General features: G+C 42.8%; 2 protein-coding genes across 5 annotated transcripts in view; both read right to left on the bottom strand.

Annotated features, from left to right (window-relative positions):
* Positions 1 to 2,584: 2,584 nt before the first annotated feature.
* On the bottom strand, positions 2,585 to 10,039 carry LOC132980188 (galectin-9-like). Its single transcript, XM_061046164.1, has 8 exons — positions 9,879 to 10,039; positions 6,923 to 7,011; positions 6,237 to 6,444; positions 5,439 to 5,558; positions 5,143 to 5,358; positions 3,824 to 3,912; positions 3,259 to 3,415; positions 2,585 to 3,060 (listed from the first exon to the last, which is right to left on the bottom strand). The coding sequence occupies exons 1-8, from the start codon at positions 9,912 to 9,914 to the stop codon at positions 2,914 to 2,916; spliced, it is 1,062 nt and encodes a 353-aa protein (XP_060902147.1). The 5' UTR covers positions 9,915 to 10,039; the 3' UTR covers positions 2,585 to 2,913.
* A 3,118-nt stretch (positions 10,040 to 13,157) lies between these two features.
* LOC132980189 (kinase suppressor of Ras 1-like) overlaps positions 13,158 to 22,860 on the bottom strand; it is a 26,444-nt gene continuing 16,741 nt past the window's right edge. For all 4 annotated transcript variants that reach the window (XM_061046169.1, XM_061046168.1, XM_061046167.1 and 1 more), the window contains exons 4-19: positions 21,607 to 21,770; positions 21,454 to 21,520; positions 20,987 to 21,070; positions 20,845 to 20,906; positions 19,693 to 19,805; positions 19,402 to 19,576; positions 18,282 to 18,339; positions 17,747 to 17,801; positions 17,087 to 17,320; positions 16,802 to 16,998; positions 16,611 to 16,707; positions 15,828 to 15,961; positions 15,607 to 15,738; positions 14,914 to 15,049; positions 14,400 to 14,533; positions 13,158 to 13,839 (exon numbers count right to left, since the gene is read on the bottom strand). In XM_061046169.1, coding sequence (XP_060902152.1) covers positions 13,752 to 13,839; positions 14,400 to 14,533; positions 14,914 to 15,049; positions 15,607 to 15,738; positions 15,828 to 15,961; positions 16,611 to 16,707; positions 16,802 to 16,998; positions 17,087 to 17,320; positions 17,747 to 17,801; positions 18,282 to 18,339; positions 19,402 to 19,576; positions 19,693 to 19,805; positions 20,845 to 20,906; positions 20,987 to 21,070; positions 21,454 to 21,520; positions 21,607 to 21,770 — 1,930 coding nt within the window. In that variant the 3' untranslated portion in view covers positions 13,158 to 13,751. The remainder of the gene's footprint in view (positions 13,840 to 14,399; positions 14,534 to 14,913; positions 15,050 to 15,606; positions 15,739 to 15,827; positions 15,962 to 16,610; positions 16,708 to 16,801; positions 16,999 to 17,086; positions 17,321 to 17,746; positions 17,802 to 18,281; positions 18,340 to 19,401; positions 19,577 to 19,692; positions 19,806 to 20,844; positions 20,907 to 20,986; positions 21,071 to 21,453; positions 21,521 to 21,606; positions 21,771 to 22,860) is intronic.

The following is a 22,860-nucleotide window of genomic DNA, read 5'->3' on the forward strand; positions in this document are numbered from 1 at the left end:
CGTTTACAGGCCCTATAATTAACAGTGACAAATAAGAAGAAAAGCAAATGTTCCGATATTTTAAAACGTTTCTGACCATGAAGCATACGATGACATATGTCTGCTTTGTTTCTTCTTTTTTTTTTTAACTCAAAAAGTAGTTTATTATAATGTTCTTCCGACTTCGTTTCGGTCTTGATGGAGTCTTCATGTCGTTAATTTTCATTGGAGAATGTATTTTACGATAATTCCGACACCACGTGAATGCATTTAAAGCAGGAAACATGGCGGCTAGGTTTTTCTAGTTGACGCGATCAGCTGGATGTGGGCTCAGGTTGCTGTATTCACTGTGAAAGTTGTCAGTGTGACTTCAATATAAAAAAAAGCACCAGCATGTTTTCAATCCCTTTGACTTTAGCCTATATAAAAAAAACATCAAAAAAACACTGGACAGCGCCCGTGGTTCGATCCCGCGAAGGGATGGAGAGCAGCTATTTCTACAGGAGAAAATGTGTTCGAAGTAACCACTGAGCTAAACCAGTGCGGAAACTACTGGAGGAAACAGAACTTATAAAGTCTGACACTGACTGGTCTGTACAGCACACAGGTGAACTACACGCTGCTGTAAAGAAACTATTTCACACAGATTCAGACAGAAGCTGACACGCTGCTCCTCAGTGAACATGAACAGTCACAGGGCGATAAAAACACTGGACAGCGCCCGTGGTTCGATCCCGCGGAGGGATGGAGAGGGGAATTCTGAAAGAATTTGTGCTCGAAGTAACCACTGAGCTAAACCAGCGCAACTTCAAGAGACAGAAACAGAGGTGATAAAGGCAGCTGGGAGCAGCATGTCAGCTCCGGTCTGACTCTGCTGAGTCATGTTTCTACCTCGTCTCTGCAGCCTGTTCCAGTTCATTAATTCAATATAAATGTCCTACCTGTATTGACTTTTTCTACCTGAGCAGTAGGTGATAAATATTTCTCTCTTTAAAGTTAATAATACAGATTTTTATGCTGTAGAAATCACACTTCTCTCCCTGTGATATATTTATATATGTATACCTCTAAAAGCTCTGTGTTGTAGTAGTGGTTCAGGATGATATAATAAAAAAGGGCCCTTCTGGTAGACTTTACATTAAAAACATCAAAACACACTGGACAGCACCCATGGTTCAAACCCAGAGAGGGATGGAGAGCAGCTTTTTCTACAGGAGAAAATGTGTTCGAAGTAACCACTGAGCTAAACCAGTGCAGGTATACTTGGAGGAAATAGGGTTTATAAAGGATGTTCTTTACGACAGACAGGTGAGCTAAATGCTGCCGTAAAGAAACCATTTCACACAGAAGCTGACACGCTGCTCCTCAGTGAACATGAACAGTCACAGGGCGATAAAAACACTGGACAGTGCCCATGGTTTGATCCTGGGGAGGGATGGAGAGGGGAATTCTGAAAGAATTTGTGCTTGAAGTAACCACTGAGCTAAACCAGTGCAACTTGAAGAGACAGAAACAGAGGTGATAAAGGCAGCTGGGAGCAGCATGTCAGCTCCGGTCTGACTCTGCTGAGTCATGTTTCTACCTCGTCTCTGCAGCTTGTTCCAGTTCATTAATTCAATATAAATGTCCTACCTGTATTGACTCTTTCTACCTGAGCAGTAGGTGATAAATATTTCTCTCTTTAAAGTTAATAATACAGATTTTTATGCTGTAGAAATCACACTTCTCTCCCTGTGATATATTTATATATGTATACCTCTTTAAAAGCTCTGTGTTGTAGTAGTGGTTCAGGATGAAATAATAAAAAAGGGCCCTTCTGGTAGACTTTACATTAAAAACATCAAAACACACTGGACAGCGCCCATGGTTCAAACCCAGGGAGGGATGGAGAGCAGCTTTTTCTACAGAAGAAAATGTGTTCGAAGTAACCACTGAGCTAAACCAGTGCAGGTATGCTTGGAGGAAGCAGAGTTTATACAGGCTGTTCTTTACGACAGACAGGTGAGCTACACGCTGCTGTAAAGAAACCATTTCACACAGATTCAGACAGAAGCTGACACCCTGCTCCTCAGTGAACATGAACAGTCACAGGGCGGTAAAAACACTGGACAGTGCCTGTGGTTCGATCCCGGGGAGGGATGGAGAAGGGAATTCTGAAAGAATTTGTGCTCGAAATAACCACTGAGCTAAACCAGTGCAACTTGAAGAGACAGAAACAGAGGTGATAAAGGCAGCTGGGACTATTTTGAAATCTCATCCTGTCTTCAGCTGTCCATTTCTTGCTGTGTGCTTTTATTTTGAAATAAAATAGGGCACTCAATACATTAAAAACATCACAACGCACTGCCCTTGGTTTGATCCCAGGGAGGGATGGAGAGCAGCTTTTTCTACAGGAGAAAATGTGTTCCAAGTAACCACTGAGCTAAACCAGTGTGATGTCAGGAGACAGAAACAAAGGTGATAAAGGCAGCTGGGATCTGGTTCATAGAGAAGAGGATGACTTTATCTGTTTATATAACTTTATTCATTCACGTTTTATTTGAAGGTCATCTAGCTGAGACATCGTTGTCCCGGTCACTGGAAGGTTTGACATCAACACTACATGTTGTCATGATTTCTGTTTCATGTTGAACAAAGCAGAGCTTACACACAGAGGACTCATCGAACATCTGGACTTTAGCTGTAGTCAGATGTTCTGTGACGTCAGGAGTCGTCCAGCAATCTGAATCCAGAGGTTATCAATGCACACAGGTTTTCATTATCATTCAGACGTCTGAACTCTCCTGACGCTCAAACACTCCTCTTTTAAGAACAAGCAGCACATGCACGGTTATATAAAATCCAGCAGATAAAAACAGTGAGCAGAGAGCACAAGAGCGTTGATCAATGAAGTATCATGGGTCTGATGTGAGCACCAGGAGCACTCCTGGATCTCTAAACCACCACAGAGGTCAGGGTGACGTCCCCGTCGACCTCCAGGCCGGTGATGTGTTGGACGTGTGTGAAACGGTGTTTGAAGTTGTGAGCCTGCATCCCGTTGACTACAATCCTGAAGGAGTGACTCTCACAGCAGATGGTCAGCTGAAAGAGGAATAAAAGGTTGTTCTTAAAAACACAGATCTGTGAAGTGAAACTGACAAACCCTCCACACATATCACATATCTACTATTTAACTTTAATTGTTTATGTGCTTTGTTTCAGCTTCTCCCCCTGATACACTCAGACCCTCCTCCTCTCCCCCCGTTACCGAACACACAAATGGAGTTAGGGCAGTGTTACCGTGAAGGGTTGTCCCCGGTGGAAGGGCATCCCTCCTCCTCGCTCCTCGGAGCCCCACTGACTGCCCTGCTTGTGGTTTCTGACCACAGCGTTCTCGGTAAATCGAGGATTATAGTGCAGGGCGACGCCAGAGGGATGGCTGAGATTCACGGTGAACCTGAGAGACGTTAAGACAGGAGAAAAAGAAAGTCTTTCAAAAGGGAAACACTTTTTAAAACGTAAAGGTCATTGAATACGACTCAGGGACGGATGAACTGAGTCTGCGTGAACTCAAGTCTTAGAAGACCTTCAGCTGTTTCACCAGGTCACACTTAAAAGACCGCTCTTCTTTACAAACTGAAGATAATCCACAAACAGAAAAATATGAAGAAAAGCAGACCTGCCGATTACAAACAGCAATCTGTTACACCCACAGAGGAACGTTTTAGAGTTTGACCTGTCTTTGATTTTTTCAGAGGTGCTTTTTCCAACAACAGTAACTTTCATAAAGATTTATTACAATCAGCATGCATGGTCATTTTATCTTCACATTTATATCCAGACCCAGACAATATTGAAGTCTGACCTTGTGGCGCTGGGCTGAACGTTCCCCTGGATGGTGATGGTCCTGCCCGGTTTGAGTCCACCACTTATGGTGTTTCTGTAAGGAACAGACTGCACATAGACACATGCACGTTAACACGCGCGTCATCCAGTCAGGTTTATTCAAAAATATAATCAGTTAACCATTCGTTGTTGGGTCAGTGGACCAATTACAGAGCCCCGTCTCATAGCAACCGTTGTGTGGCTACTTCCGGTAAGACAAACTCTCTCCTAGTCTTTTCAGTGCGGCGCTGTGACCTTAACTCAGTGACTAAACATGGTTAAAGGTGCTCTGGGTCTCTGCAGGAGTGACTCAAAATATCCACATTTTCAATCCCTTCATGGATCTGTAGCATTTAGCTCTCAGTGATGTCGCTGTGATTGTCTGACCGTGCTCATAACTCTCAGCTGAGTACTGAAGAACATGTTGGCGACATTTAGAGGATGTTTCAGACCCCTGACTCCAGGTCACTGATGGAGTCCAGAGGTCAGTCAGTAGAGGCGAGACGGCGAGCAGACGAGGGAGGACAGCTAACATTAGCAGACATCACTAGCATCAGTAGTGGATCATGTTCAAATGATTTTAACGTTAAGTTTATAGAGATGTACAGCTCTCCTGATACACCAACTATATCTCTGTTCTTATTCTGTCACTGAGGACACCTTTAGAAAATAATCAGATAAATTAAAGAGAAATAAACGTTGTCAAAACTCGAGGTATTTTAAACTATTTCACAAGGGAAGGAGCCCAGAGACGAGATTTTGTCTAACCTAGCAGTATTAACCAAGGGGGCGGGGCTTGATGAAGGGTTACTTCCTGTTGAGGGAGGGTTTATTTACAGACCTACACAAAGAAGTGTGGTTTGTTTCTTTCATTCTAAAATGGGTACAAGGATCATCATGACATGTGGAGTCCCCCAGGGTTTTATTCTTGGGCCTCTGTTATTTCACCTGAACGTGCTGCCTTTAGGTCATACCATGCAAGAATATAATGTTTTACGCAGACAATACTCTGAATTATTTGTCTGTATGGAGAGGTCCCAGTCGAGATATTACAACTGAACACAGTAAACAGGATGTGCGTCTGGATGCTGTTACTCTAAGATGTAAACTCAGAGCTCACTCAGCTTGATTCCAGAAATAAAGCGTGAAGACCCCTTGATGTCGGGGCGAGCTCTTATGTGAACAAATCAGTAAAACTCCCCTTTACTGGGGGATGGCAGAACATGAACCTCTAACTAAGTATTTGGTCCACCCACAGTGAGTGTGAAGAAGTGTAACTCCGCCCTGCAAAATACTCACCAGCATTGCAGGAGGAAAACCAGGCTGGGAGGGGAACCCGGGCTGGGAGGGGAACCCGGGCTGGGAGGGGAACCCAGGGAAACTTGGCTGGGAGGGGAACCCAGGGAAACTTGGCTGGGAGGGGAACCCGGTCTGGGGTGGAAATGCAGGACAAGATGGGAAGGCTCCTTGAGTAGGAAACGCCCCCTGAGCAGGAAACACCGGCTGTCCTGGGAACTGAACACAAGTTAAATTGTGAGCAAAGACCTGGAAGATTTACTGTCGTGAGTTTCTTTGTTCTTTGGCAGTTTTCTCACCACTTGACTCTGGAAGGCGATGGAGGAGATCTCGACATTACCGGCTACTGCGATGGTGTCCACGTGCTGGAATGGGACGCGATGTCTGTATTCCATGAAGTGACTACCGTTAATGTTAACCTGAGAAAAGAAACATGGACGTTTGTTAGTGTCTGAGTATTATAAAGGTAACCAGTTATCCAGTCCATCCAGACATCATTCTGGTACTGCTTCTCCGCTTTCCTTGAAACAAAAAAATCCAGCAGCCAATTGGATTGAAGAACAAATACTGACTTAATAAAGAGCTACTGGGCTTCTCTGATTGTCAGAAAATGTGGCTCACTGTAACAGTCAGGGTGAAGAAGAGTGCCGACGTACTTCAGAGACATTTTGTTTGCTTAATGACAGAGTCAGCAGCTTGTTTCTTCAAAATAAAATACAGACTTCTCCTAAAGTAAAGCTGCTCCATCGTCCCTTCTGGGCCTCTGTACATGTGTGGTGGTGACTGTGTCTGCAGAGATTCTGTCCTCTGACTGGATTTTACTGTTCTGGTTTGTTATGGTTGACTCGGGACGTTTCTGGGCGGAGCTGGTGTGTTTCCTCCAGCCAATGACAGCCTAGCAGATGAGTTTAGGAGTGGATACAATTGGACATGATTCAAATCTTCTGGGGGCAATGAGCCCAGGAGGAGGGCCATGTTTGAATGTTGACATTTCTACTGACTCCAGTTTTAAAGTGAAGTTTTCTTTGCATGTATTTTTGTGAAAAAATACAATATATGCAGGTAATAAAACAAAGAAACCAAATTTCCATACAGACCTGGAAGGCATCACGGCAGACGGTGATGAGCAGGGTGAAGGACGATCCAGCGGGGATCGGGGAGTTGTGCTTCCTCTCTTCGGTGCCCCAGCTTCCGTTCTGGGAGGAATTTGTGACCACATAAGTAGCAAAACACTCATAACGAGGGTTAAAGTGTAGGGCGATGTCTGCATTGGCCCTGGATCCACACTGCAAGTTCACATGGAACCTGGAGGAAACACATGGCGCCAATCGTTATGACTTGGTTTAGGACACTGTGAAGTATAAATGTGTTCAGTGTTTTTTGCCCTCAGACAAAGACATTTGTCACTAAAAACGTCCATTGTTCAAACTTGCAGAAGGTTTAGGAGGACTTCCCCGTAACTCAAAATTGGCATCATAGAAAAAGTCCTGCCCTCCCAAAATGTGTCAGCATGAATACATACGTTAGCATGAATAGATACATCAGCATGTATACATACTTTAGCATGCACACATACGTTAGCATGATACATACGTTAGCATGAATACATACGACAGCATGTATACATACTTTAGCATGAATACAGACAGACAGACAGACAGACAGACAGACACTTTATTGTTCCCGAGGGAAATTCAAACATACGTTAGCATGTATACGTAAGCATGAATAGATTCTCCTCCTTCCTCTCACTGCTCAGCCCTCAGCCAGTTCTCAGTCTCACCTGTCGGCTCCAGGTAGGACTCGTCCAGAGACATTGATGGATTTCCCCTCCTGCAGCCCACCGTGGATCGACCCAGTGAACGGGATTCTCTACAAAGATGATGAGACTTCACATCAGCAGCTGCTTTTATCTCTAATGTTTTTTTTTTTTTTTTACTGCGTCTCTTTCTGTATTTAAACTCGAAGGTTCAACTTGGAAACTTTGTGGTTCCCAAAGTGGGGGTCGAGAACCCCTGGGAGGTCATCAGGGGGTCCTTGGCGTGGACGAGTTTGGGAACAGTGACCTAGAGGACTTGATCTGATCAATAAAATTCCTACTGTACTTAAATACACCTGAACCTTAAATATATCTAAATATGTACATCAGGGTCGTCACAATAGATGATGAATAAATAATTCATAAAATAAACAAAGAATAAAACTCTAATGACACCGTTTCCTACCAAGACTACAAACATGGATGTCCGGATATTCGCTGCCTGCTTATCGTTCATTTTCTAAATAATTACAGAGAGAAAGAGAAAGAGAGAGAGAGTGACAGAGAGCTATTAATCTGCAATGATTCGAAACTGAAATGTTGCTGACACACTTCTGCAATTGAGACAGCTCTCTCTCTCTCTCTCTCTCTCTCTCTCTGATCTACCACAAGGGCCTGAATGTATATAAAAATAAACAGCAAGTAAAGTACTCTTTATGTACAGTAAAAACATTCAAAGTAATGCAACTAAGCCTAGCAACTTTTATTTTGAAATGTGAAATTGAAAAAAACTTGGATTTAAAATGTGACTAACTATTAAAGTTAAAATCTAAGGATTAATCGTGATTAAAGGAAGGAAGTTGAACTAAAGACAAACTACAAAATAAAGTTAACATGAGTTGAATTCAATGTTCTGATCAGCTCTTCAGTTTTATCCTGAACCATTACTACAACACAAGGGGTTAAATTATCTCTGATTTAAGTCTTTAACATAACTAAAGGAAAACACGATGAATAAACCAATAAATAAATGAACACAGTTTTATATGGTTAAATGCAGAGGTGTAAAGAGTACTAATATATTCTACTCAAGTAAAAGTACTGTTACTTTGATAAAATTTGACTTAAGTACAAGTAAAAGTACCAGTTTAACAATGTACTCAAGTAAAAGTAAAAAGTAACTTGTTTAAAATGTTAAAAAACTTTTTTTAACAACCAGTCTCTCGTGTGTCGTGAAAAAAGGACGAGAAGATATTAATGTCAAAGTTTTTTTAATTAAAGGCCAATCTTTACAAAGATTTATCTTTTCAGATAAACATTTTCTTTTCTACCCCATTGACAAAAACAAAATATACATAATGATGAATAAATAATCAAGGATTATATGTTCAAGTAATCAGCTGTTTTATGAAGGGAAATGTTTAAAGGCTTTATATGTGATTTTTTGATCCAGCAGATGTCGCCCTTGAGCACCAGCATGAAACCAAACGAGTTATTTTCAGAGGATATACTTGATTTCTATTACATTTAAGTGCGAAACATCACATATAAAGCCTTTAAACTATTTACGAAAATACTAAAAGGATCTTTGTCTCAATCATAAACAGTGTAAAGAGTATTTTAGTGTTTTTAGTTTTATTATTCTGAGGCTGGTTAGTCTCAAAGACAGCCTCAAAGGCTGACTTAGCTGCAACTAAATCTGAGATGAAAGATAATCCATTTATTGTTTTAAAATGAGCCTTTATGAGATTAAATATTAGATGTTTTAGTCTCTGTTTGTTTACATATTAGCTACTGAAGCTTCTAAGTATTTATTTTCACACATCTGAGATGTGTTAAGTTGCAGCAGCTTGTAACACCCAACTTCCTCATACGTCTGCTTCAAAATAAAAGCACAATTACGGACTTTTATTGTGAAAAACTTTCCGGAACTAAATGTGTTTATCGCTCGGAGCTGCGGCGATTGTAGTCGCGAACGCTGCAGTGAGAAAAAGTATCCTCAGCCACTTCTATGTCCAAGAGTAAGAACCACAGACAACTTATTTTAATCATGTGGACTTAAGAAAATAAGACATCAGTTTATAAACACCTTCAGCAGGTAGACCCACAGTAAAGGAGGAACTTATCCGTGCTGCACAATACTGAAGTGGCACCGAGCCAAGAAAAGGGTCTCTGTCTCTCTTTCTCTGTCTCTCTCTCTCTCTGTCTCTCTGTCTCTATCTCTGTCTCTATCTCTCTCTGTCTCTCTGTCTCTATCTCTGTCTGTCGTCGCTCCGGTGCAATGAAGGAAAATCATTCATAGCAGGCCTATTTTTTTACTCAGTAATGGATGTGATTTAAAATGTAGCGAATTAATACTACAGAAAATAAAAATACAGAAAACCTACTTAAGTAAAAGTAAATGTACAGATTTTAAAAACGACTTAAAAAGTAGTAAGTACAGCAAAAAACTACTCAATTACAGTAACGCGAGTAAATGTAATTCGTTACTTTACACCTCTGGTTAAATGTTAAATAAAAACTTAGGAGGGACCCTCCAGATTAACCCCCCCCCCCCCCCCCCCCCCCCCCCCGCTGTAAATTCTCAGGAAACGAGTTCATGTCTTGAGCTCAGAGTGTCAGATCCAGGAAATAACGAAGTTCTGAAATAGAGATCTGTTTTCTCGTTGATCTTAAACCCAAACAGAAAATCATGACTCTGCTGCAGACGCGTAAAAACGTCCTGTTGGGTAGAAAGAGTTCAGAAATGTGAAATCTTCAGTGTTAAAAGTGACGCACAAAACATTTCATTAGAAATATTTTTTACAGCGATTTATTTTCATAATCTGCATTTCACTCTTAAATTAGCAGATTTTCAGACCGAATCCGAAGAAGAGATCGGATTTAAACAGGCTCGAAGTAACAGTACGGTGTTTGAAGAGCCCCACCTTCTGTGTAACATCGTTTCCAGGATTAAAAATAAAGACCTTGAATCACTTACTGGGTTGTAAAAAGGTGTCTGCTGGTTAAAAGCCATTGTACAGGAATCAAATGTGCATTCCGTGCTGGTCCGCAGGTCAGTATGATCAGGGTGAAAAATGGAGATGAAGAAGTCCGTTTTTATTGCATAAATAGGTTTCGATTCCTCTACAGTAGAGTAGGCGGTGTTTAAAAGCATCCAGTCCCTATCAGTAGTGTGCAGCTCATACAATGAGAGACACGATATCAGACGGTATGTGTCAGGACGTCCATTAAAACACACCCTGTTTAAACATACAACCTACAGACACAGCTATATCCTGTTAGTAGTCCATTTTCACTTTATTTTCCTGCTTCTGTGCATGTAGTGAAGTCCAACAGTTTGAGACCACAGCGAAAACATGTTCAACGAACCCTGAAAAAATCTGAAAAGTTTGAGGATCCATAATCATTTAAAAATATAACTAAGATCTGCCTTGTCAAATTCAGATTAAGTTAATGAAACACATATTAGAGACGCTGCTGTTTTATTTATTAACTTATCTTTTAATTACCAAGAGCCAGATGTCTCTATCTCCACTGAGGTTCACAGGTGACTCATCGGAAGCTCATTCAAGTAGCCTGCAGCCAGAGTTCACCTGCTAGAAATATATTAATTTTTTTAGGAACAGTACAGAGCCCACTTTACAAAAAGTAAAACAATCAAATCTTGTTTAACATTGGTCAGTGTATCTTTTGGTCATTCGATTTTCCTTTCAGAAACGGGTATTAAAAAACAAAAAACGAGGGGTTATTTGATTTTCGTTTTTAAATACAAAAATTAAAATTGAAAGGTAAAATTGAAAAAAAAAAACACCTTGTATTTTAATTTTAATTTCTGTATTTTAAAACGAAAATGAAATAACCCCTCGTTTTTTGTTTTATAATACCTGTATCTGAAAGGAAGACTCGAATGACCAAGAGATACACTGACCAACATTGATCCCCATTTTAAATTTGTCCAACTTTACAGCTGCAGTTCCTCCAGTGTCCACTAGAGTCTGTCTCCTGCAGTGAGTCAGTCCCCATAGAGCCCCATGTTAAAATAAACAGGTTTACAGTCTGGTACAAAAACAGTTTGGGTCTCTAGAGCTCATTTCTCTCTTCAACTATACATGCTGAATGTTTATAAAACTCACCTGTTGACATTATATCAAGGCTTAAAGTGATTTAGAATTAGGGGGCGTGGCCTCTTTGAGTGACAGGTGGGAGCTGCTAGATGTCTGCTAGGTTTCACTTAATTCAGTCCCTGACCTTTAACCCCTGGGCCGTGTTTGTGCTTTTGGAGCCCAATCTGTCTCTCTTTGAGCTTTATAGGACTAAACAGACCGTCCAACAAGTCTGCGCTCCACTTTCTACAACCAGTCACATTATTTACATGTTAGCAACAACTAGCAGCTAGCTGAGTCAGCGAGAACCAAACCTGGACTGCTCGCTGGTTGGGTGTTGAGGACGTTGGACAGATTATTTACTTCTGCATGGACTTTGGACTCAAACAGAAACCGGTCTGTGGCCTGATCACTCTGCAAAGATGCTTTGTTAGAGTGGATCTGATGTATTCAAATGTTGGATGATAACAGAGGCATCTTTAATGGATAACTAACTTTAAAGTACAGGGACATGCTGAAAGATGCAAACGTAACACAGACAATGCTTTAAGCTTTAAAATGGATATCACAACCACAGCGCTGATGGAGCGTGGCACGTACTGACCGTGTGGAAATTGGCAGTAAGCCTTCTTGTCAACAACACATCGCATAGTGTTACATCACAGCAATGTTATAATAATTTAAAAACAGCGTTTACTTGTCTTTAATTAAAGTTGTGACTTGAGAGGAGGAGGAAGAGGAATAAGAGGGTTGAAACATGGGATGTGACTTTTTTTTTTTAACCATCATTTCAAGCGAGTGTACCACCAGGGGTCCACAGACCTCAGTTTGGGAATCACTTCTGTAACACACTTTTTATTCAACTTCTATATTTATATACTTTAAATACATTACATCAGAGTTAGTAAGTTAATCATGATTAATTAAGGTCTGTAATTAATGCATTCATTATTCTCATGTTGTTTTGTCCCGTCAGGCTCATCGTAGATAGTCGTCCTCAGTGTCTCCCTGTAGTCTCAGTGATGTAAACAAAGGACACTGCTGCATCTACCTGAAATATTTTATACTAATGAAAATACAATGTTACGATACAACAATAAAACAGTGGATTGCTCCCTCCGGTTTGTGGGCGGGGGGGGAGGGATGGACCGTGAGACTGACAGGCGGGTTGGTTCAGTGTCTGCAGTAATGCGGGCGTTGTACCAAACCATCAAGGTGAAGAGCGAGCTGAGCCTGAAGACAAAGCTCTCGATTTACCGCTCGATCTTCGCTCCAACCCTCACCTGTGCTCCTGCCCCCTTCAGGATCCTGTTCAAGATTTTATGACTTATTTTTAAGACTTTACATGCTCCTACTTATCCGAGCTGTCGCAGCAGCTTGATGTTCCACGATGGTGGCTAAAAACCCGCGGTGACAGAGGTGGCTGCTCCTAACTCGTGGAACGGTTTACCTGTGAACATCAGAACCGCCACATCCACTGAAACTTTAGAACCCGCCTCTTCGCGTTGGCCTTTAACACGAGTTGAGCCCGACGCTTTATCATGGTTTTTATTCTCTTCTTATTGTCGGCTGTTTTATTATAAAGTGTTTTTTAATGCGCTCTATTAATAAAATTTGACTTGACTTCAAACTCAGACGTCAGAGGAAACGACGAGTAGAGTCGACGTGCTGACCCTCCCTTCTGCTGCACGCCGCCTCCCCTTTGTTCCTCTTTCATATGTCCTCTCACTGGTTCAACAGCAGACAGGAACAGGAAACACTTTCACACCGCTCTCGTCTTCTTCAAGTTAAAAGAGTAAAATGTCAATCAGAGGGATGAAGACGATGAATAGAAGATAACGTGATAAACAGAGACATTCAGTTTGAACTGTTTCTACTCTTCTGAAGGCCTCAGTACAGCGTTCTCTTCTGCCGCCATCTTGTTTGGTTAAGGACACAGAAGAGGTCAATGTGGAGAGCAGCGTGCGGTGTGACGTTTTGGTTGTTAAGGGTTAATTAATGACTTTAATGGTTTAAAGAGTCCAGCTGAGGTTTGAACCTTTCTACTAGCTGCTGAGTGTGAGCAGAAAAAGACCTTTGACCCCGGAGAAGAGGACGACGAAGGTTTGAAGATGCTGGAATGATTTATGATCAATCTGACAGAAAGACAGAGATTCAGAAGATAAACTTTATTATCTCCAGCTGTTCAGACCAGAATCTTAAAAAGTATCCACACGCTATGTACAAAAATACTCAACAAAATAACACACACCTCCCCCCATAATCAGTCCACCAACGAGTCTGCACAGAGTTTCAGAAACATGAAGTACCCTTTACCAAGGAGAGAAACCTGAAACAGAGAAATTTAAATACAATGTGCAGCTCTGCAGCCCTTTACATTCAGTGTGTAGATGTACCCAAACACACACACTCACACACACACAGACACACACACTCTCACACACACACACACACACACACACACACACACACACACACACACACACACACAGACACACACGCACACGTACCTGTGATCAAACACTCCAGCCCTTTGTTCTCCTAAACTCTTTGATCGTTTATTAATGTCTGATTGATGGAAGTGTTGTGAATACTTGAAGTTAGACTAAATGAGAGAGGTCTGGTTTCTACCTGGTACTCAGGTCTACACTGAACCTGGAGCCGCTGGGGAAAGCAGAACCAGATCACATCAGGTACTAAGAAGCTGCTCCAGTTTAATAATGAAGTATGAAGACGCCGTGCGGCTCTCAGCTGCAGTATTTGTACATGTAAGGACAGTGTGCATGAAGGCCCTGGTGGTCTCTCAGACAGTGATGATGATGATGATCCCACAGCCTTCATCAGGACGAGGAGACAGACACCGGCAGTGTGTGAAGACGAGCAGAAAGAGACGAGCAAAACGGAGGAGATAGAGGAAGCAGAATGTTCAGACCATCAGGACCAGGCAGGAGCAGTCGGCAGCCCAAGGAGAAGAAGAAACCAGAGAGAGGAGAAAGAGAGAAGAGGAGGGTGAGAAACAGGATGAAGAGGTCTGAGGGAATAAGATAAAGGAGCAGAAGGAATGGCTAAAAACAAAGCACTAGTCCGAAGCCCTCGTCAGGGTGAGCTTTTCACGAGTGCATGTGTGAAAACATCTTTACTAGATCTTTCCTAAAATATAATCTAGAGGTCACATTTAAGAAGGTCATTATCAAAGTAGATAGTCAGCAGGACAAAGTCTGAATATTCACATTTCTTTACACATCTTATTTACAACACTTCCGTGACGTTGATGTTTGCAGGTTCCTTTTTTCTGACTCCCTTTTTCAGTGTTTGTAAGAACGCTGCTGCAGGCGGCTTCCTGCTGGATGAACGTTGAGGATGAATAAATCTTCTCCTCATCCTATGATACATACTCTGTAGTCTTCCAGAAGTGTCCGGGGTGAGACAGCCTGCGGTTCAGTTTGGGGAGTTTCTCCAGCATGTCGGCCAGCAGAGTGAACGTCGGCCTGCCGTCGGCCTCGGAGGACCAGCAGGCCGAGAGGATGTCCTGTAGGGCCGAAGAGGAGGATTCAAAAGTTAGACGGGTGCTTTGAATAACTCAAGATTTTAAAATGAGGTAGTTGATTCTCTATCCTGGTCTAAAAGGTGCCTGTACACTCTCCCACCTGCAACAATTCTGCAGAACAACTTTGCTGTTTGATGTTATGCAGATGATACACAGATTTATTTTTTAAAAACTAACTGGCGTTTAAGTTTGCTGCATTTCCTCCAGTGTCCACTAGAGTCTGTCTCCTGCAGCGAGTCAGTCCCCATAGAGCCCCATGTTAAAATGTCCAACTTTACCTAAAAAAGCCAGGGTCAAAATGAGTCAGTGTCCTCCGACCTGATTGGCTTTTCAAGAGTCAAACTGACATCCAGCCAACTCACCGTGACCTCTTTCCCCAGATTGGCGTCTGCTAGAACCTTCTTAATGCCTTCCCCGCTGCCCGCCAACCAGATTTTAGCCTCCACAGGCAGGTCAGTGATTGGCCAGTCCCCTACCTGCAGCTCATACCAGATCGTACTAAAAAAACACAAGAAAAGAAGAATTAGAGTGAAGAGACACACACACACACACACACACACACACACACACACACACACACACACACACACACACACACACACACACACACACACACACACACACACACACACACACACACGTCTTTGTTAACAAGACCCTTCACACCTCAGGTCAAAAAAAGAGATTCCTCTTTAGAGAGTCTAAAGTAAAAAGGTTTCAATCTGTCGGTGTGAGCTACAGTCACTGAAAACTTTCAGAAGGAGGAGGAGGAGGACGACGACGATGAGGAGGAGGAGGAGGAGGAGGAAGAGGATGAGGAAGAGGAGAGGAGGAGGAGATAAAGAGGAGGAGGTGGAGGAGGAGGAGGAGGAATAAGAAGGTTTGAAACATGGGATGATAAAAGCTTGTTGTGAAAAGTTTATAACTGATTAAAGTAAAACATGAGCCATGTAGTACCCATTTGAAACACTAGGTGTAACAGATACACATTGCTCCTTTAAATAAAGATTTAGATGACAATATAATTAAAAGATATATAGATAAAAATGAAATACCCAAAGGCATAAATGTCTGCAGCTTTGGAGAACGGCAGCTGATCCTCGCCCTCCTCTGGACGCATGTTTTGAACGACCTCTGGAGCGAGGTACGAGATCCAGCCGCGAGGTATCCGCACGACGTTCTTCCTCCTAAAAACACATACACACACGTTCATGAAGACAGCGGTCCAATCTGAGCAGAGATACAGACACAGTATATTTCATAAAGTCCCTCCTACCGGCCCTCCTGAACCACTCCCGACATCCCGAACAGGCCAAAGTCCGTGATCACCACCTTGTTGGTGTCGTAGAAAATGTTCTTGGACTTCAGGTCTTTGTGAACGATGTCTTTGGCGTGCAGGTATCCCATCCCCTGTAAGAAACGAGTCTTTGTTTATGGATTGATTTATGATGTCTTGTACGTATTTAGTTAAAATAAGTTTCTTACCTTTACGATGTCTTGTACGTATTTGGTTAAAATAAGTTTCTTACCTATACGATGTCTTGTACGTATTTAGTTAAAATAAGTTTCTTACCTTTACGATGTCTTGTACGTATTTAATTAAAATAAGTTTCTAATCTTTACGATGTCTTGTACGTATTTAGTTAAAATAAGTTTCTAACCTTTACGATGTCTTGTACGTATTTAGTTAAAATAAGTTTCTTACCTTTACGATGTCTTGTACGTATTTAATTAAAATAAGTTTCTAATCTTTACGATGTCTTGTACGTATTTAGTTAAAATAAGTTTCTAACCTTTACGATGTCTTGTACGTATTTAGTTAAAATAAGTTTCTTACCCTTTACGATGTCTTGTACGTATTTAGTTAAAATAAGTTTCTTACCTTTACGATGTCTTGTACGTATTTAGTTAAAATAAGTTTCTAATCTTTACGATGTCTTGTACGTATTTAGTTAAAATAAGTTTCTAACCTTTACGATGTCTTGTACGTATTTAGTTAAAATAAGTTTCTAACCCTTTACGATGTCTTGTACGTATTTAGTTAAAATACGTTTCTTACCTTTACGATGTCTTGTGCGATCTGTCGGATTTTGTTGATGTCCAGCATGTGACCTCTCTCTCTTACGACAGTGTACAGCGTCAGACCTTTACAGAAGCTTCAGACAGACGAGCATCATGTGAATAAAGAGGAAACATTCAGTGAATTCTTTTAGGATTTGTGTCTGAAACGTGCATTTCCTGTGACTGCACCTTGTGATGATGGCGAGATGAGGCGGGGCCATGCAGGCACCCATGAACAGCACCACGTTCTCGTGTCTGGTCTGCCTGTAGTTCATCACCTCCTTCTTGAAAACTTTCAGGTGATCCTGGTTGTTCCCATCGATCTCCAGCAGGCGGATCGCCACCTCGCCGTGCCAGCGTCCTTTGTGTACCTTCCCCCAGCGACCCTGCACAACCACACGGTCACATGAATACGCTGGATGTTCAGGTTATCATGTTTTTCTAACCCAGATTCAGGGACTGGTTTGTGCTCACCTGTCCGATGAGCTCCCCCAGCTGCAGCTGCTCGTACGGGATGTCCCACTCCTGCAGGTACACGCTGGTCTGACTCGCCTTGCGGGAGATCGGACCCCTACAGCGGCCGACGGCCCCACGGCGACATATCGATGAAGGAGGCAGATCCTCTAGCCCGTCCTCGTCCCCCTCCTCAGGAGAGACGCTCTTTGTTCTGCTGTTCTTATTGGCTGAGTCCTCCTCCTCAGCGTTCTCCTGTAAAGAAAAAACACAGCAGACGTTTAATTTAATTGTGGATTTAATGTCAGTTGAAAAGATTTTATGAAAGTGACGTGACAAAGTAAGAAACATTGAACAGTGTTATGTCACTGCGTGGGCTCAGAGGGCCGAACAGAAAAGGATATTTAATTCATTCTTTACAGAATATGTTCTTCTTCACAGCAGCTACGATCACAGCATCATCAAAACAGTCACCCCCCGTACAGTGTGTACCGATCGAGACATGAGCTAATCACACCTATTGGGTTTTTTGAACCACGTTATAAACATGTTAATCTCTGCTGTAAAAATAGGATTTTCTGAATGGGTTTTTATGTGACTTCCTGTGCTTCTGCAGCCACTTGAGGAACTGCAGGATTTTACACTTCTGCATCGGTGTGTGTGTGTGTGTGTGTCTCTCACCCCTCCTCTATCTGCTGTGGTGAGCTGACTCTCGGTGATGACCTCCTGTGACCCTCTGACAGGAAAAACAAAAAAAAGCAATTTGTGTTATTAATCACAACGTCTCTTTGCCTCCTTCACGAGTAACTACATCATCTACTGTCCTGCATGTAAAGTGAAATCATGTTTCAGATATCTTTTTCAATTTGTGTCTGTAATCTGACGGGATAACAAACATACGAAGATGTTATTGGCTGAAATGAAACTAAACTAAAGTATGTCTGGCGCCCTCTGTTGGACAGACTATGTAACTGTTTCTTAACCAACTCCATTAACATATTTCAAAAGAAGATGTACTTTATTATTCCTCCAGAGGAAATTCAAGTTTTGAGACATGCTGCACACACAGGATCATTGGACATGCACTGATGGAGAGATGTCCTGACCGGGTCGTACCGGACTCTGACCGGCGACCCTCTGGTTCCCAACCCGAGCTCCTACAGGTCGAGCTCCTGACTCCCTTAGTTTGTGTATTCAGTGTGTTTCAGTCTCTTACCCCGGCTCGTAGCAACTGCCGACGTGTGGAACAGCTGGATGTAAAGAAGCAGGAACATCTGTGGGGAAATCAAACTTCAGAATACTGCAGGAGACGTTCAACATGAATACTTCACATATCTGCATATTCAGGATGTTACGTAGAAAATGGAAGGGGGCCTTTGTTCCATGATAACTAAGAACTTGTGAGATTGAAATCTTAAGAAGAAAATGGAGATATATATTATTCTCTGAGATTATGAAGTCAAACGTTTGTGGGTAAAGCTCAGAAAGTCAAGGTGCTGGTGGCACAGTGGTTGGTGCGCACGCCCCTTGTATGGAGGCTGTAGTCCTCCAGGTGGGCGGCCCAGGTTCGGGTCCGACCTGTGGCTCCTTTTCCGCATGTCATTCCCCACTCTCTCTCTCTCTCCCTGATTTCTGACTCTGTCCACTGTCCTATCTCTCCAATAAAGAAACAAAAAGCCAAAAAATAATTATATAAAAAAAAAAACAGAATGTCTGTGAGAGTGCTGAGTGCAGAAACAGGCGAGCACCATCTTTTATAAAGTTTCATCAAAAATGTCAAATACAAAGCGCTGAGGTAGGATTATAATGCCTGACTTCACATGGCGAGTTGGGACCTACTTAGGTTGGAAAGTTTCCTCCTAATGAACGCTAATGAAGCAGTGTTAGAGAACACACCCAGATCCTACATTTCCCATGATGCAATCATTATCGTTCTTTGTTGCTGATTGTCTGTGACTGTGCTGTGTATGTGATGAAAGTGAGACAGGGCTGCATGGTGCTGCAGTGGTTAGCTCTGTCCCCTCACAGCGAGGAGGTTCCTGGTTTGAATCCCCGTCTGACAGGAGCCTCTCTGTGTGGAGTCTGCATGTTCTCTCCGTGCATGTGTAGGTTCTCTCAGGGTACTCCAGCATCCTCCCACAGTCCAAAGACATGCTCGTTAGGTTAACTGCTGACTCTAAATTGTCTGTAGGTGTGAATGTGAGTGTGGCTGGTTGTCTCTCTCTAGATGTCAGCCCTGTGATTGGCTGGTGTTCAGTCCAGGGTGTAACCCCGCCTCTCGCCCAATGACAGCTGAACAGAAAAGCGGTATAGATAACGGATGGAGGTGCATGTACCTGGGAAATGAAAGCTGTCGTCACGGCAGCCCTGCGGTGACGAATGGGGAGGGGGGGTGGCGCTCACGCTGGGGGAGTTACTCTGTTGGAAGTGTGCGGGGGAGGAGGGGGTGGAGGAGGTGGCTGAGGACGGGTTACTGCTGGAGTCCAACTGGTTTAAACTGGGAGGGGGCTCCTGTGAACACGAACACACACACGCACACACACGCACACCCAGTATAATGAACAGATCAGATGAACAGTTCAATAAAGATACTGACATTAAATATAGATCTGTAAATCTGTACGTACCCTCTTTGTGATTGCTTTCGGTAAAGTCCCAAACTGCACCGGCATCACTGCTGAGTGATCAATTCGATTATTAATGTCTGATGGAACCGATTCTGCTCTCCGCATCCTCGGCACTGCAGGACAGATTAAAGGAATAGTTCAACATGTTTCACGTCTTTAAACAACACAAAGCTTCCAATCTCTGATTTTATTTTGTACGTTCCAAACAAAACAATTTAATACAAACATCAAATCTGAAAAAGGAGCAGAAAGAAGAAGCATCTATAACCTGCCCCTCTTTCAAGACATTCATTAAGGGAGCGGTATGTAACTCTGGCCCCTAGTTTTTAAAATGGGTACTGCAGTCCAGATTCTAAACATCATAGAGAGCTGTCTCCACCCGCTCCCCCTCCTCAGCTTCAGTGTTTAGCCAGCTCTGCATCTGTCTGTAAACTTTTGTTTTGGGGAGCTGGTGGCGCAGTGGTTAGTGTGCGTGCCCCATGTATGAAAGCTGTAGCCTTCCAAGCGGGCGGCCCAGGTTCAAATCCCACCTGTGGCTCCTTTCCTGCATGTCATTCCCCACTCTCTGTCTCCCTGATTTACAGTTCTATCCACTGTCCTATCTCTCAAATAAAAGGCACAAAAATCCCAAAAATAAATCTTGAAAAAAAAAAAAAAAAAACTTTCTGTGTTCTAACCTCTCTCCATTTTTCAAAATCATCTCCAATATTGATCCTAGTTTGAGCACGTTTCTGCTCGTGGAGCTTATTAGAAACATGCAGAGGCTTTTTAGGTCGGGTACAATCACTTCTATCTGAACCAGTTCTCTTGCCCGCTTCCATCGCTGCAACACCTGTTGGTTTGACCTGATAACTGGTCTCATATCTGGCAAACTGAGGGGCGTCCAAAACGGCCGTGTGGGGGTGTCTTAAAACCGTCTACCTTCTCTGGTCCAAACAAATCCAGAGCATTCAGGACCAGAATCTAAAGTTAGAAGGAGGACATACTGGCTGCTGCATTGTTGTCAGAGAAGCCAGCACTTCAACATAACATGTTTCCTTAATGTCTGATCATATAGTAAGGTCACTTTATCATCTTACTGATTGGACCTTTAAATATTTAGAGATGAATCATATAAGTTCTCTGCACAGACTCTGTAATCGTGTTTCTTACTTGTGAGGAATGAGATCCGACACGAGGGAGCGTCTTTGGTACATTTGTTGTGACACTTTAACCTGCAAACACAGAACAGAACATCTGAGGCTGGAATCATTGGACACATTGTTCTTGTACTGTCATATTTAAACTGTCTTACTTGCAGTGTTTGCATTTGACCCCAAACATCATGCTCCTTCGACACACCTGACACGTCTGAGAGAGCCACGACTTCGTAGAAAACCTAAGAAACAGATTCAATCTTCATGTTTTTAAAAGAAATGAGGAATTAAACGGGGACAATGTGAGGCAATACAAAACTTCTTGTGCTCCATTTTCATCCATTTCAATGATTCCACTTTACAATGTTAGTCAGGTAAAAGACAAGCTGCAGCGTTTTGAACAACAGGAAGTGCATTACAATCATCAGGACGTGCGCAAGTCAATGAGGACCTTAAGCTAGATCTCAGGACAGAGGGTCTCTGCTGGTCCAGTACAGGTCTGCAGCTGCTTTGATATCTTTACCTGCTCAGCACGATATCGTTTCAGACAAAGAAGAAAAACCACAGCAGCCAACAGTCACTAAAACCCTCTGACCCCAGCTGAATGACCACGGTGGTTACAAACCTGTGTGTGATGGCGATGCCGATGTCTCTCCTCGGAGTCTGCGGCGAGCTCCTGTGCACGCTCACACCTGCAGACAACATTAAACTGTTCACTTTAACGGTATCACAAAGCACTGCGGCGCAGACTGAGCAGAGGTTTGATGTGTGGGCTCACCGTCCAGCAGTGGGGGGTGTGCAGTCATCATGTATGGGGCGGACGAGGGGACAGGACCAATTGTCCGTGCAGACAGTGGAGGCGAGCGCAGGGCCGAGTCTTCAGGAGAGTTTCCTGAGCCGTTGATGTGAATAGAAGCCAAAACCTTGTTCTTCCTCCCGACCCTGAGAGAACACAGAGGGACAGGTAAGTACAGCAGGTTCTCTGATAGGTCAGTCCGTCCATTGGAGTCTGCTCCAACCCAACCTGCACGGTCCAATCAGGTGCATGCACAGACTTGTACCTGTGTGAGTGAATTTGCATCTTCTAGTGCAGTGGTTCTCAAACTATGGTGGTACGCGGGCTCCCTGTGGTGGTACGCAAAGGACTATCCATATAAAAAATAAAAAACGTTCAGCCTCGCGTTTTGAAAAGTTCCACTTGATATTCCGTTATTTATAGGAGTTCAGTACTGAATCAACAGAAAGCAGCTGTAGGCCTACATTAACAAATATTCTGTTATTTATTGGAGTTCAGCACAGAATCGGTGGCAAGCAGCTGTACATTAACATTTTTAAAACGGAGCCAAGAGATTCTTCCAGTGTGATGCATTTACAAGAGTGTACGGACAGTCGCTCACCCTCTCTCTCTCTCTCTCTCTTGCTCTGAAGCTGATGTGATTCTGCTCTATTTTGCTGTGTCTTAACTATGCGCAGGAGTCGAGAAGGATTTTTTTTAAAGGGAGTTTTGCTATGTTGAACGCGGAGCCTTATAATACAGAGGCTCTGGTTGCACGGAGCCTGTGCTGCACTTTTTTGATTTGGGTAAATGTCAGAGTTGTGTGGAGTTTAAGTACCAGTTCTAGCACTAGCCCTTAGTAGTCCTACAGTGTGGCCGCCAACAGTCAATAATAAATAATATTCTTTTTATGAATATATTTGCCTCCTGCGTAAAATGTGTGTAGAAATAGGCCTACAGTGTATTTTAATGTCTACCATAATGGTGGTACTTGGTACCACACACAGGTGGTACACAGTCTAAAAAGTTTGAGAACCACTGCTCTAGTGACACCTGGGGATTGTTTCTCATAATCTGAATCTAACAGCACTGTGTGTTTTATGACAGTACACTCAGAGACCTTCAGTGGGCGCCAAAGAGCACCAAACTGAAATCCTACGTATTGTTGCATCAAAAATTTCTGACTGGTCATTTGCACCACGTGGTGGCTGACCTTTGTTGTGTATTGTGGCCTAGCGGTTATATCACACACCCCAT

The sequence above is a fragment of the Labrus mixtus genome, chromosome 9, assembly GCF_963584025.1.
Source record: "Labrus mixtus chromosome 9, fLabMix1.1, whole genome shotgun sequence".
NCBI classification, from domain to species: Eukaryota; Metazoa; Chordata; class Actinopteri; order Labriformes; family Labridae; genus Labrus; species Labrus mixtus.

Coding starts and splice junctions, on each gene's coding strand:
- LOC132980188 (XM_061046164.1), bottom strand. CDS start 9,914: ATGGCTTTTAACCAGCAGACACCTTTTTACAACCCA. Junction 7,012..9,878: donor AGACACCTTTTTACAACCCA/GTAAGTGATTCA, acceptor TCATCTTTGTAG/AGAATCCCGTTCACTGGGTC. Junction 3,061..3,258: donor ACCGGGGACAACCCTTCACG/GTAACACTGCCC, acceptor TTCCTCTTTCAG/CTGACCATCTGCTGTGAGAG.